The sequence below is a fragment of the Dermacentor andersoni genome, chromosome 5 (genome assembly GCF_023375885.2).
Source record: "Dermacentor andersoni chromosome 5, qqDerAnde1_hic_scaffold, whole genome shotgun sequence".
Lineage (NCBI taxonomy): Eukaryota > Metazoa > Arthropoda > Arachnida > Ixodida > Ixodidae > Dermacentor > Dermacentor andersoni.
In genome coordinates, this window is record NC_092818.1 from 161,526,742 (window position 1) to 161,538,196 (window position 11,455).

The 11,455-nt window shown below is 46.2% G+C and overlaps 1 protein-coding gene and 1 pseudogene across 1 annotated transcript; both read right to left on the reverse strand.

The window, feature by feature from the left end:
• Window positions 1-1,442: 1,442 nt before the first annotated feature.
• LOC126531528 ((3R)-3-hydroxyacyl-CoA dehydrogenase-like) lies at window positions 1,443-7,993 on the reverse strand. Its single transcript, XM_050179075.3, has 3 exons — window positions 7,788-7,993; window positions 4,652-4,848; window positions 1,443-2,006 (listed from the first exon to the last, which is right to left on the reverse strand). The coding sequence occupies exons 1-3, from the start codon at window positions 7,936-7,938 to the stop codon at window positions 1,590-1,592; spliced, it is 765 nt and encodes a 254-aa protein (XP_050035032.1). The 5' UTR covers window positions 7,939-7,993; the 3' UTR covers window positions 1,443-1,589.
• Window positions 7,994-8,907: 914 nt separating this feature from the next.
• On the reverse strand, window positions 8,908-9,086 carry LOC126532581 (U2 spliceosomal RNA; annotated as a pseudogene).
• Between the last annotated feature and the right edge of the window lie 2,369 nt (window positions 9,087-11,455).

The following is an 11,455-nucleotide window of genomic DNA, read 5'->3' on the forward strand; positions in this document are numbered from 1 at the left end:
AACTATCCCACTACTCAAGCTTTGCCTCACTGATCAGGACAAATGTATACCACACGACGTGCACATTGCCCTTTATGCAGATAACACTTGCATATGCTGTTCGGGCTGCAACATAGCTACAAGGCTCCAGAAATCCATCACTGGTGTAGAATAGTTCTCGCGTAGTTGAGGGCTGAAAGTGTCGGTGGAAAAGTGTGCTGCAGTGGCGTTTTCAAATCAAAACGTCCTGCGCTGTGTCCGAAAAGAAGAAGGCACCCATACACCTTGTTTCGCTAGTCACAAATTCCTGGGTCTGGCCTCTGATACAATATGTAAGCGAGACAAGAACCTCAAGACCAGCATTCAGATATTTTACGCTTTCACAACACTACTCCTGTTGCCACCAGCAACATCGTCACATCTACACCGATGGCTCATAACAACAGCTTTATGTGGTACAGCTGTGTGGGTTCTCACATCTGCAGATGCTGCTATCTCAGCCAAGGTCAGCCTAGTGCGTTCACAGAGCTGGCCGCAATGCGTGCAGATTTCATCTAAAGCTGCCAATCAGTGCATAGGTCATCTTGACGTACTCACTTGTAATCAACAAGTCCCTAAACTCGCAAGGTGCTAATGACGAGCTTGTCAACTGACATCAATTATTTCTATGCCAAAACATGTACGTTGCTGCACAGCGTAGTATAGTGCATGCAGGCGATGTCCTCTCGCTGTAGCATAGTAAGCAAAGTATACTCCATGACTGCGTTGTGGCTTCGGCTTACAGCAACTCTATAGCTGAAATCCCAAAACATCCTTTTCTAGGGAATTACGGTTCAGTTACTGTCTTCCTTTGCGTGGCGCTTACTATTCACAGCAGCAGAGACTTATTCGCACTAATGACTCAATCTGCTAGATACGCATGCCGTGCGGCGTTAATGGACGGGCATTACCGTGCACCTATGCACCGTATTCGTCATAGCGTTTCCAATACAAAACCGTTATTATACAGAATTAAGTGGACGTGATTGAGCCTGTTCCCTGTGTCTAATGCGCGAAAGTACAGGGCCCACTTAATCACTTACGACAGCATTTTCACATTTCAAAGGACAGCCCTATTGTACGCACAAAATGTACTTCAAGAATCATGCCTTGAGCTACGAGATGAGATGTACTTAGACCATGGGCTTGCTCTGCGTCCCACGCTACGAAGACGCTTTTAACATTTCTTCGAGACACTGGTCTCAATTAGCTACTTTAGTTATGTATGTAGGTATATGACTGAGTTATAGAGTGTTTTCTGCATGTTATGTGTTTGTCTCGCACATTTTGCGTATCATCATTTATCATTGTTTCTATCTGGATTAGCACACCGGGGATGCTGCCGGGTCAACACCTCTTCGATGTTCATTAAAGGGCCTCTCGAGCTACCAATCACGCACTGCAAATGATATAACGAAAATAGATTGAAACAGGATACGACCTCTGGCACAATGCCAGGCCACATATTTATTGCTTGTTTCGCATCTCCAGGTAAAGCCATTACGATCCCAGTGCCTCGGACCACGTGATAAACGTCTGCCCCTGTTTTCGTAGAATTATCGAGCGGGAGCTCACATGCGCCAACCTCCCGAGACTTCAATCGCGGCACCCGTGACGAAAGAGCTCGAGGTTGGCGAGCACAGAAATTTGATGGTCTCCGCGACTTCTCTCGGCTGAGCGGTTCTTCCAAGCGGCGTCGTAGCGATCGCCACTGCTCTCCAGGCTTCAGGCGCCCCTGCGCTCATGGGGGTCTCAATCCAACCTGGCAGCACGGCGTTGCAGCGAATGCCGTGCGCCCCCAGTTCTTGCGCTGCCGATTTGGTCAGTGCTACGACGCCGTTCTTGGAAGCGGCGTAAGGAGCACAACTTTCTTGGCCGGTCTTGCCAAAGATGCTGGCAACGTTTACGATGGCTGCGCCTCCCTCGGGCATTGGCTGGCCCGAGCTGAGCATGTAGCGGCTGGCTTCTCGGGTCACCAGGAAAGTGCCCTGCAGATATGCAAAGTGTTTCAGCGAACACTTTCAAAAAAAAAAAAAGTTGCCTGTGGCAGATAGCATAATTCTAGTTCATAAGGCGGTCTACTCGATTGCAAGCTTAACGCGTACATAGACAAGAGGACCGAAAGAACGAAGACAACAAGCGCCGACTTAAGTATAAGTTAAATGAACTCCACGTGCTCCAAATTTCCGAAGGTCCCCGCTACGGCATTCCTCATAGTCAGATCGTAGTTTTGGCACGTAAAATCCTAGAATTTAATCTAAAGGAAGCGCTGACTTCCAGGCGAATTATTATTTCGAATAGCAAGCACATATAACCAAGACACTAAGACAAAGACGCCCCCTCCAAAACATGAAGCCAGCATGAGTACGCATTCAGAATTCAAACGAAACATGACCGCCTACCTTAAGACGAACGAGAGCGCATATGCGATCTCAAGAAGCATTGCAAGAAAGCAAGTTCTTTATCTGTTAAAGTAATTGACGGCTTACTAACCGAGTCACCCTCAGCGATCGCTGCTGCTTCAATGATAAGTCTTGTGTTTTCATTAGGGTGCCTAGCCAAGATACTGGTCTTTTCAAAGAACTGAACACACCCGCGTTCTGCACAATGGACACCTAGAAATCCCCTGTCACCCTTTGCGCACTTTATTGCTATGTTGTTGCAGTCTAACATTTTGACATCTACCGGTGTGCCCTCAGGGGCATCCTGTAAACTACACTTTTTGAGCAATCCGTAAACTTTTTCCTGTTGTGATTGATACAAGAACTGCGTTCCTTAGCAACAGGATTAGTTGCTAAGAGATCCCATGGATGTACGGGAGAACAGCTGTTTTATTTCTTCAATCATGTACCTAAGGCTCGATGCTCTGAGAATCAATGCTTAACCTACTGCGCAACTTCTCTGAGACGAGGGTACCATTGCGAGGGTACCCAGCTTCCTTCAAGCGTGCGATCGGCGAACTGAAACTAGGTTCTATTAAATGACAGCAGAATTTAATTTAGTGCAATATACAAGGAAGTATCAACGATACCTCTCTTAATCAGTTTTGAAAGGGCGGATTCACAGGATAATAGAGGCTTATTGGCACGCGGTTCATACATCCAGTGTACATGATGCCGTTTAAAGGATAGCTTTAGATCTATAAACCTAAGGGATCCATTATCCGGAAGTTTATGCGTAAGCGAGAGCGGGGCTAGGTATTCTTCAAACAGAACCAACGTTTGCCGAACAGAGGCCGCAACACTGCTGACCTCACAGTTGAAACAGGATCAGAAAATCGTCCACGAAACGAAAGGCTTTTCCGAATTTTGTATTGCCCAACCAGGACTGGACGTTCCTGTCTGAATAAGCCAAAAGTAAATCGCTCAACAAGGGAGCGATACAAGACCCTATGCATATCCCGCTTTTCTGAAGGAAGAAGTTCCCATTCCATTAAGCGAAGATTGAGGATAGCGTAAATCTGAAGAAATTTGTAATATCCGAAACAGGAACACCGCACTCATTTTGGAATGCCACAGCACCAAAACTGAAAATAGCTTCTTCCATAACAAGCAAGAGTGCCTGATGCGGAATAGAATAATATGAGTCTTTAATATCTATGGATATAGCCTTAAATAAAACGTCAAAATGTCGAGAAAGGTAGTGTATAATGTCGGAAGATCCCTTAGCAGAAACGGATCATGGGCTTCCAGTTTCTTAAGATGATACTGGAGCCATTAAAAGGAAGTGTTGCCACGTGCCTTTTTCGGAAGTTCAGTTCGTTCCAGTTACTTTCGTGCTTGAATGCATAAACGACGTTTTGTTAAGAAAGTAACTGGGATGCCAATGCATTTCTCCGCAAAGTTCGGGAATTAATATCTCAAAACTGGTATCATGCTGAGAATTTGTTCCAAGTGCATTCGCCTCACGAACTCCATGGCTAGAATTTGTAAATTGCAATATAGGCCAGCAGGTAATTAGTTAAAAACATAATCAGTGATTTTCATTAATTTGTTAATTAGTCCATTATGCATTTCAAGTGTTCTTGCAATTAATATCCGCCTCTTCGAGTAGACCAGCTCATGAACTAGAATTGTGCTACCTGCTACAGGCAACCTCTAAAAAATTTTGAAAATTTTCGCTGAAACACTCAGTATATGCTACAAATTAAAGACAACATGCTTGCGATATAGCACCTTTGAGTCAATTACAAAAACTTCTTTAATATGATCAGAAATTATTGCTGTTGTGTGTGACTGACAACATACTACTAAGCGTGGTTAAGGAAATGGGACACTGAAGGTCTAGAGAAAAAAAAAAGCGTGCTGCATTTAGTGATAGCTCTAATTAGGTATAATGCAGAGACAAAAGAAGTTGAACGTGGTATTTATAGTATGGTCGATGGAGAAGTGAATGTAGGTAGTTTTGATGAGAGAGGAACATTTTCTGGGAGTTTTCAAACGAATCACTCTTGTGAAGACAATAAAACAAAAATGAAAGTGTTGAAGCTGATTAGAAGTACAGAGGCTGCTGGCGTAACAAAATAAAATGCTGAATTCCAGTATATCAGCGCCTAGTAATTATTCACTATTAGTGATAAAGTCGCGAAATGCCTAATAAGCCTACCAGGCGATACCGAGCGATCGCCACTCACCTTCAGGTTGACCCTGATGACGTCGTCGAAAAGTTCGTCGCTGCAGTCCACGATAGGTGCTAAGCCTCCAATGCCGGCGCAGTTGACGACGGCACTTAACGGCAATGCTTCGTACGTGCCTTTGATGTAGGTAAACAGCTGCTCCACAGAAGCAGAATCGCCGACATCCAGGTACACAGCCTGGTGCCTTGCATCACCTGTTCGGCATCAATAATAAGTCAGTGAGCCGTGATGCTTCAGAAAATATTGGCGACGGCACCGACGCAAGGCAAATAGGCCGAAGACCTAACTTCATGCTTATATAGTAAACAGGTAGCCTTATTCCTTGCCTGCTATTGCATCGCACGGCATGACAATAGGTGAGATGTAAGGTATATGGCAACATGTCCGCGTAACGCATTGTTCTGAGACGTAGAGTCGCGGTTCCAAAACCGCACCGGAGCAACCTGGTCCCTATAGTCCTGGTCACAGCATCGCAACAACCCGCGCACTCACACTGCAGTTGCCAGGACAGGAGACCAGTCACGTACATGTGCGAGATCGACGTGTAATATGACTCTCTGAACACCCGAAACGATGAAGGTTGGAGCCTTGACCATCACACAGCTCGAAATGTGTGGTTTTGCGTCGGGTTTACCAAGAAGGAAATCACCCCCTCTCTGTATGCGAGTTCGGCATGTGTGCGAGTTCGGACGATTCGACACAGTGTTTGTTTGATTGTCTGCATGGAGAAAGTTGAGACGCTGATGTAACGCGCATCAATTTTTTGAGGCGTGGGGCATAAGATATTGAGATCTATTGAGATATTAAGATTTCTTTTGGGATATGTATTGCGGCTCAAACTTTGGAGACGGATCCACGAAGTGAGAGACTAGGATGGAAAATCCCTATTCTTTTTTAATGCAGATGTATGTCTTTAGCATTGCCAGTGTAATAGAGTCAACCTAACCTCCCAAATTGTACTCACCCCGCCGTGGTTGCTTAGTCGCTACGGCGCTTCGCTGCTAAGCACAAAGTCGCGGGATCGAATCCCGGCCGTGGCGGCCGCATTTCTATTGCGGGAAAATGCAAAAAATGCCAGTGTACCGTGCATTAAGTGCACGTTAAAGAACACCAGGTGTTAAAAAGTAATCCTGAGTCCCCCACTATACCGTGCCTCATAATCAGATCGTAGCTTCGGTTCGTGAAACCGCAGAATTTAAGTTTTGTTTTTATTTGGACCCCATTTGACATTACCAAGCTTACAGCCAAGTATTGTTAGTGTGGGTGTAGCTGATGGATATCTGATGGACGTAGGTATAGGCGGTGAGGTGACGACAATGCTTAAAGGTGAAAACTGTTATTCAGAGGACAAGGGCAACTCATCTAGTCTAGCTGCGATGTTTATCCGAATACCGTCGCTCGTCAGATAGAAGGCCACGTTGCCAAGGCTAACAACGGCCGCCTGTAGCTATTTTGGGCATCCAGTACGTCCGATAAAGCGGACGGCGCCGGTGCACCATCTATTAACAGTCGCGACGTAGCAACCACGCGATACTACGAGCGAATCTCTCTCAGAAGTGTAACCTAATAGAAAATAGCACACAAAGATCAAGCAAAGGTCAAGAAGAAGCGTTAGAAAGAAGCAGAGTAGAGGTTAAGAGAAATATCTTGGTGGAGGACAGTTGGTTCATATTCAACATAAGCTTCAAACCGAGGGTCCCGTAGCAGTCATTAACTTCGGGACCCTCGTCTACAAACTATGTGTTGCGTAATCATTGTTATAGAATGGATAATAAACTGGAACCGAAACGAAACCGATTCAAACGAGGACACACAGGAAAAGCCGTGCACCACTGGACAAGATCGGACTGCCAACTAAATTTTTATTCAAAGATTACCAACCTTTTGTAGACGTGCCCAGAAAAACAATGCTTGCGCTGTTACGACACAAGCTTAAAGATTCTCATGCAATAAGGCTATTTCTTTATTTGACATTGCGAAAAAGGACGTACTTACGCTCTTATTTCGGGCCTTCTTTTATTTAGAATTCTTCCGTTATTTATCTCTTTTTCTTTCTTTTTTGCTTTCTTCAAAACTGTGGTCTTCCCGAATATGATACTACAGCAGCACTTTTCACAATGACCAGGTAAATGGTTTCCGCACGCCCATGGTACACTGTACCCAAAGGCCACATAAACCAAATTGCCAAAGGATGTTTTGTTCTCTGAACAAAACATCCTTTGGCAATCACTGCATCTAATGCGGCTTGTGTTTTTTTTCTCGTTTCAGTCAGGATGTTTTCAACTTATATTGGGGACGACAAAAAAATGAAATAAATCACAAGGGCATCGTGAGTGCGCTGTCCCATGGTCCCCATATATTGAAGAGGGAAAAGCTATATCTATGAAACGTTCCCTATGCCATTTCAATAATTCCATATGTTTTCCGTATTCTTTCCGTATAGTTCTTACGGAATCTAATGAATTCCACACAAATTCCCCTTAGATGCCATAAGAATCGTGCGGAAAAACATTGAATTATTGAAGTCCATGCGGAACGCTTAATCAAGTATATTTGCTGTAATATATGTATCTGCTAGCACTAAAGGCTCATTCACACCGGCGATTACAAGAGGTCGCGCGACCAAGTTGATCGCAAATGGTCGCTTCGGTCGCAAAGAGACTGTTTTGGGTAAGTCGCTCGCTGCTCGATTTTTCAGTCGCGTCACCGCAGTCACAAACCTATAGTGAACCGCACTCACTGGCGCAGGAACAGCACAGCTAGGACGTCTGTATACGTTATATTACGCGGCGATGGCGGTGCGAACTGAAGTGAACGGCAACAACCGCGAGACATTTCGTTGTGGCGACGGAGTTTTTCCGTCCGTCGCCGCACCGAAATGTCTCGCGGTTGTTGCCGTTCACGTCAGTTCGCACCGCCATCGCCGCGTAATATAACGTATACAGACGTCCTAGCTGTGCTGTTCCTGCGCCAGTGAGTTCGGTTCAGTATAGGATTGTGCTGGACGGTGTGAACATCGTCCACCGCGAGTTGCTCCTTGGTCGCCACTCACGGTCAGTCGCGCCACCTCTCCGGGTAGCTGGCATGAATGAGTACTAAGACGTGGATGCATATGGAGGATTTTTCGACTGACCTGGTAGAGAGTCGGCGACTTTCCTTGCGGCCTCAAGCTGTTTGTCAGCGACTACCACTACAGCACCATCTTCGGCCAGAACCTGGCAGACGGCCGCGCCGATGCCGCTGGCGCCTCCCGTCACCAGGGCCAGACGTCCGCTTAGAGACATTGCCGCCGTAAGTGTGCTCGATCAGCGTAGCGACGTGCGCACTGACATGCCCCTATACCGTCAAGCAATTGTGGGCTCGGTGCCAAGGTCGCATGAGCAGATTACAAAACTGTGCGCGCGCTTATCGGTGTAGACAGATCCGCTGTGGGTCTCAATTACGGACAAGTAGTGCGCCGACAAAAAGGTAGCACTCCCTGTTGACCCAAGCAAGTATGGGTGATCCTTTGCCTAACTTTATATACATGTAGAGCACGGCCGTCGCGTCTGAACGAGGAGGAGGAGGAGGAGGTTGTTGGCTGCAGGCGAACCTATAACCTTGGGAGAGTTGCCAGGAATTGCTAAAGCCCCTCAATTTTAGGAATTGCTCCACCCGAGCGCTTCCTTTCAGGAAAGTTGAAACAACATAAGAGCTGTAGATACATCGTTCAATGCGTCGTCATTGTTTGTGGTTACTAACGTTTAGCGGTCTGATTTCAGGGCATTCTGCCGGAGTGCGGGCGGACCGGTGCGGCATCGTGCGTTGGATGGCCTGCAAGCTGCGGGCTGGCGTCTTGTTCCGCCTTGCTGTGCGCGTCACCTTTTCGATCCGTCTTATACGCCCCGTTTCTGTCGCGTCTGTTTGAAAGAGCGCCTATTTGGGACGATGCTTTTGCAGCCTCAGCTGTTGAGAGGATTTTAAGTAATTATAGCAGTAATTAATAGTACGTTGCTTAATTGTGAAAGCTAAAATTGCGCTTAGGTTGATATAACTGCATCGCAAGCGGTGACGTAAATAGCGCACACGTATGAGTATATAGCTGTAACTTAGAAGCTGGATATTTGAACATTCTATTGCGACTATTAAAAGGTCACCCGCTCAGTTATTTGGAACGAAATAAGAATCCGAGATATAAATGAGTCGTTCGCTAATTATTTTTACAGCGAAGCTGCATGTGGCTAGTTTCCAGCGGTTCGACGTCCGTAGACCCGAAACCGCGGGCTGATCCCGAAGATAGTGAAATACCGGGCCGACCTTCGGCGGAGGTGAAGCAGGCTTCAAGCACTCTGCCGACTTGCAAAAATAAGTTTATATTTTCGGTCCAAATACAACCCGTATCGGATATTAGACTGATAAGAACAGATACTGCACTTTGACCCGCATCGGCCATGTCTACGTTCGCACCGCCCTCTCTTTGTCGGCGTTCCAAGCGCTTGTGTCTCCTTTCCATTCCTTGCGCTCTCCCGTGGTAGCGGTCCCGTCGAAACGTCACACATGTTTAGTTTCCTCCGTCTCCTTGGAGCGGTGTTCCCCTAGTCCACGCGAATGTGTCACACACGTGTCAATATAAAAATCACAGTAAGTGAGTCCGTACGCACGTTTAAAATTCTGTGTCACCTCTGTGTCGTATGCTAAACAGCTTCGCTGGTCATCCACCTTCACAAAGCGGAATGGCTCATGATTTTTCTTTTATGAAAGTAAGCAGCGCGTTAAAAGGACCTAGGATTGGTGTAGCGTCATCGTTTTGCTTCCCTTTGGCAGTCGCAGTGACACACGAGGTCAGTGGAAAACAAGGAGCACAACACAAGTGAAGCGCAACATTGTTGCGCTTCACTTGTGGGGAGGCCTTTGTTCGCCACTAACCTCGTGTGTAACTATGCCTGCCACAGCGCAACAGAAATAGGAGTGATTTGTTATTTTTTTGTTCCTTTGTTTATGTGTTTGTTAATAAATGTGTTATTAATTTTCTTCAATCAAGAACAAAATTAAACGTCAGTGCAACTATAAAATTGGAACGCAGAAGAGTTCGGTGATACACCTTGGCATGGCTTGGTGGCTGTGGTGGCCATCTGTCCGGCACGGTACCACAGCTTCAGTTCCCTGCAGGTCTTCGTAGACAATGTCCCTTGGAATGATTTTACCGTGAGCCTATGTAATCCAACGTATCATCGAGAGGGTGGCCGTCCTTCAGGATGTCAGCATCGTGCTATGCGCCTATAGAGACCATTTCGAATTACTTATTCCTCCCCACCCACACATTTTCTTTTTTCGACGCCGGCAACCGTCATGCGATGACACGCGCTTCAAGTCTCAGCAATCTGTCACACATACCATGTGTACCAGCTAACGCTGGCTACAATGTTTAAGAAAAAGAAATGATAATAAAAGCTCAGTGCAAGATATGATTATAAGACCTACGGTGCTAAATCATCAAAGTCTGACTACAAAACACCGTCGGTCTTATAATCGTATCTTGCACCGCATTTTTTATATCCTTTTTTAGAGTGAAACTGCTAGCTTCTAGTTAGTCGGGATTTTACGCGTCCGCGTGCACGGTTTTGCTCACATAAGAACGAACAGCAGCTGGAAGCCTTTGTGTTTCAGTTTCCGCGTAACGGAATTATGTTTTTCGTATATTCGAATTACAATCCGATGCTATCATGCTTGCAGGTTGTGCATAAGTCGTATTTTGCAATTTTCCTGACGCATTCTACTTTGAGATATTCAATTAGTTCAATAACGCTTTGCGTAGACGGAGGGTCTAAATGAATGAGGATGCATGCTGCTATAACGGCTCTGCCGCCTATCTGAACCACAATATCTGAAGCTATCATGTCTGCAGCTCGCGTGTAAGTCGTACTCTACGCATTTTTCTGAAGCGTTTTACTTTTAGAAATTCATTTAGTTCAGTAATGTACTATCGCTTCGCGTAGCGCCTCGAAGAATGAGGAAGCATGCCGCACTTTTGGACGCGTGCGTGCGGGCGTGACGTCGTCAACAGCTTCGCTGTACATCCTCAGGGTGTGATGGAGGTGTATTATTTTTTTTCTTCAGTAGCAACCGCTAAGCAACATCCAAGCAGACGATGCATGCACATGGTGGTTAGCGAATACGACGGAAGTACTAGCTCGTTACCTCCGAGATTTTTTTCAGTGCGCTGCGCGCTTCAGCGAGTGACGCCTGATCTCGGAGGTCATGCCAAGGAGCCGCCCTTTCCGAGTGGTGCTTCATTGCCGGCGTGCAGAATTGCCCGCCCTTCTTTTTTTATCATTTTTTTTAGAGCGCCACCCCCCCCCCTCTCTCTCTCTTTGTCTTTAGAGCGCAGCCTTTCATTTCTCGTTTTTTTAATTTTTTTAGAGCGCCGTTCTTTTTACGTAACCGCGCGAACGTGCTCGTGCTCGTGCTCGCGCGTTCGTCATCGTCTTCTTCCACAGCTGGCTCCGATGACGTTCATAATGCCTGCGTTCCAATACTGCCCCTCCCTCTTCGAAGGCGCTGACGGCACTGGCCCGCTGCCAGTCGGTGCAGCGATTTCGGTCTCAAAACACGTATCGAGCTAAGTGCGATAAAATTTTACATTAGGGAGTATCGTAATCGTCGGACGCTTCTTTTTTTTTTTTTTGCTTTCCGCAGTTTATCTAAAGTTAGCTGAGACACCGTATATGCCTATATGGATGTCAAGTTTCCCTTGTGCGAATAATTGCCGCAATGACTCAGTAGCTACGGCAATCTGCTGCTGAGCACAAGGCCACGAGTTCG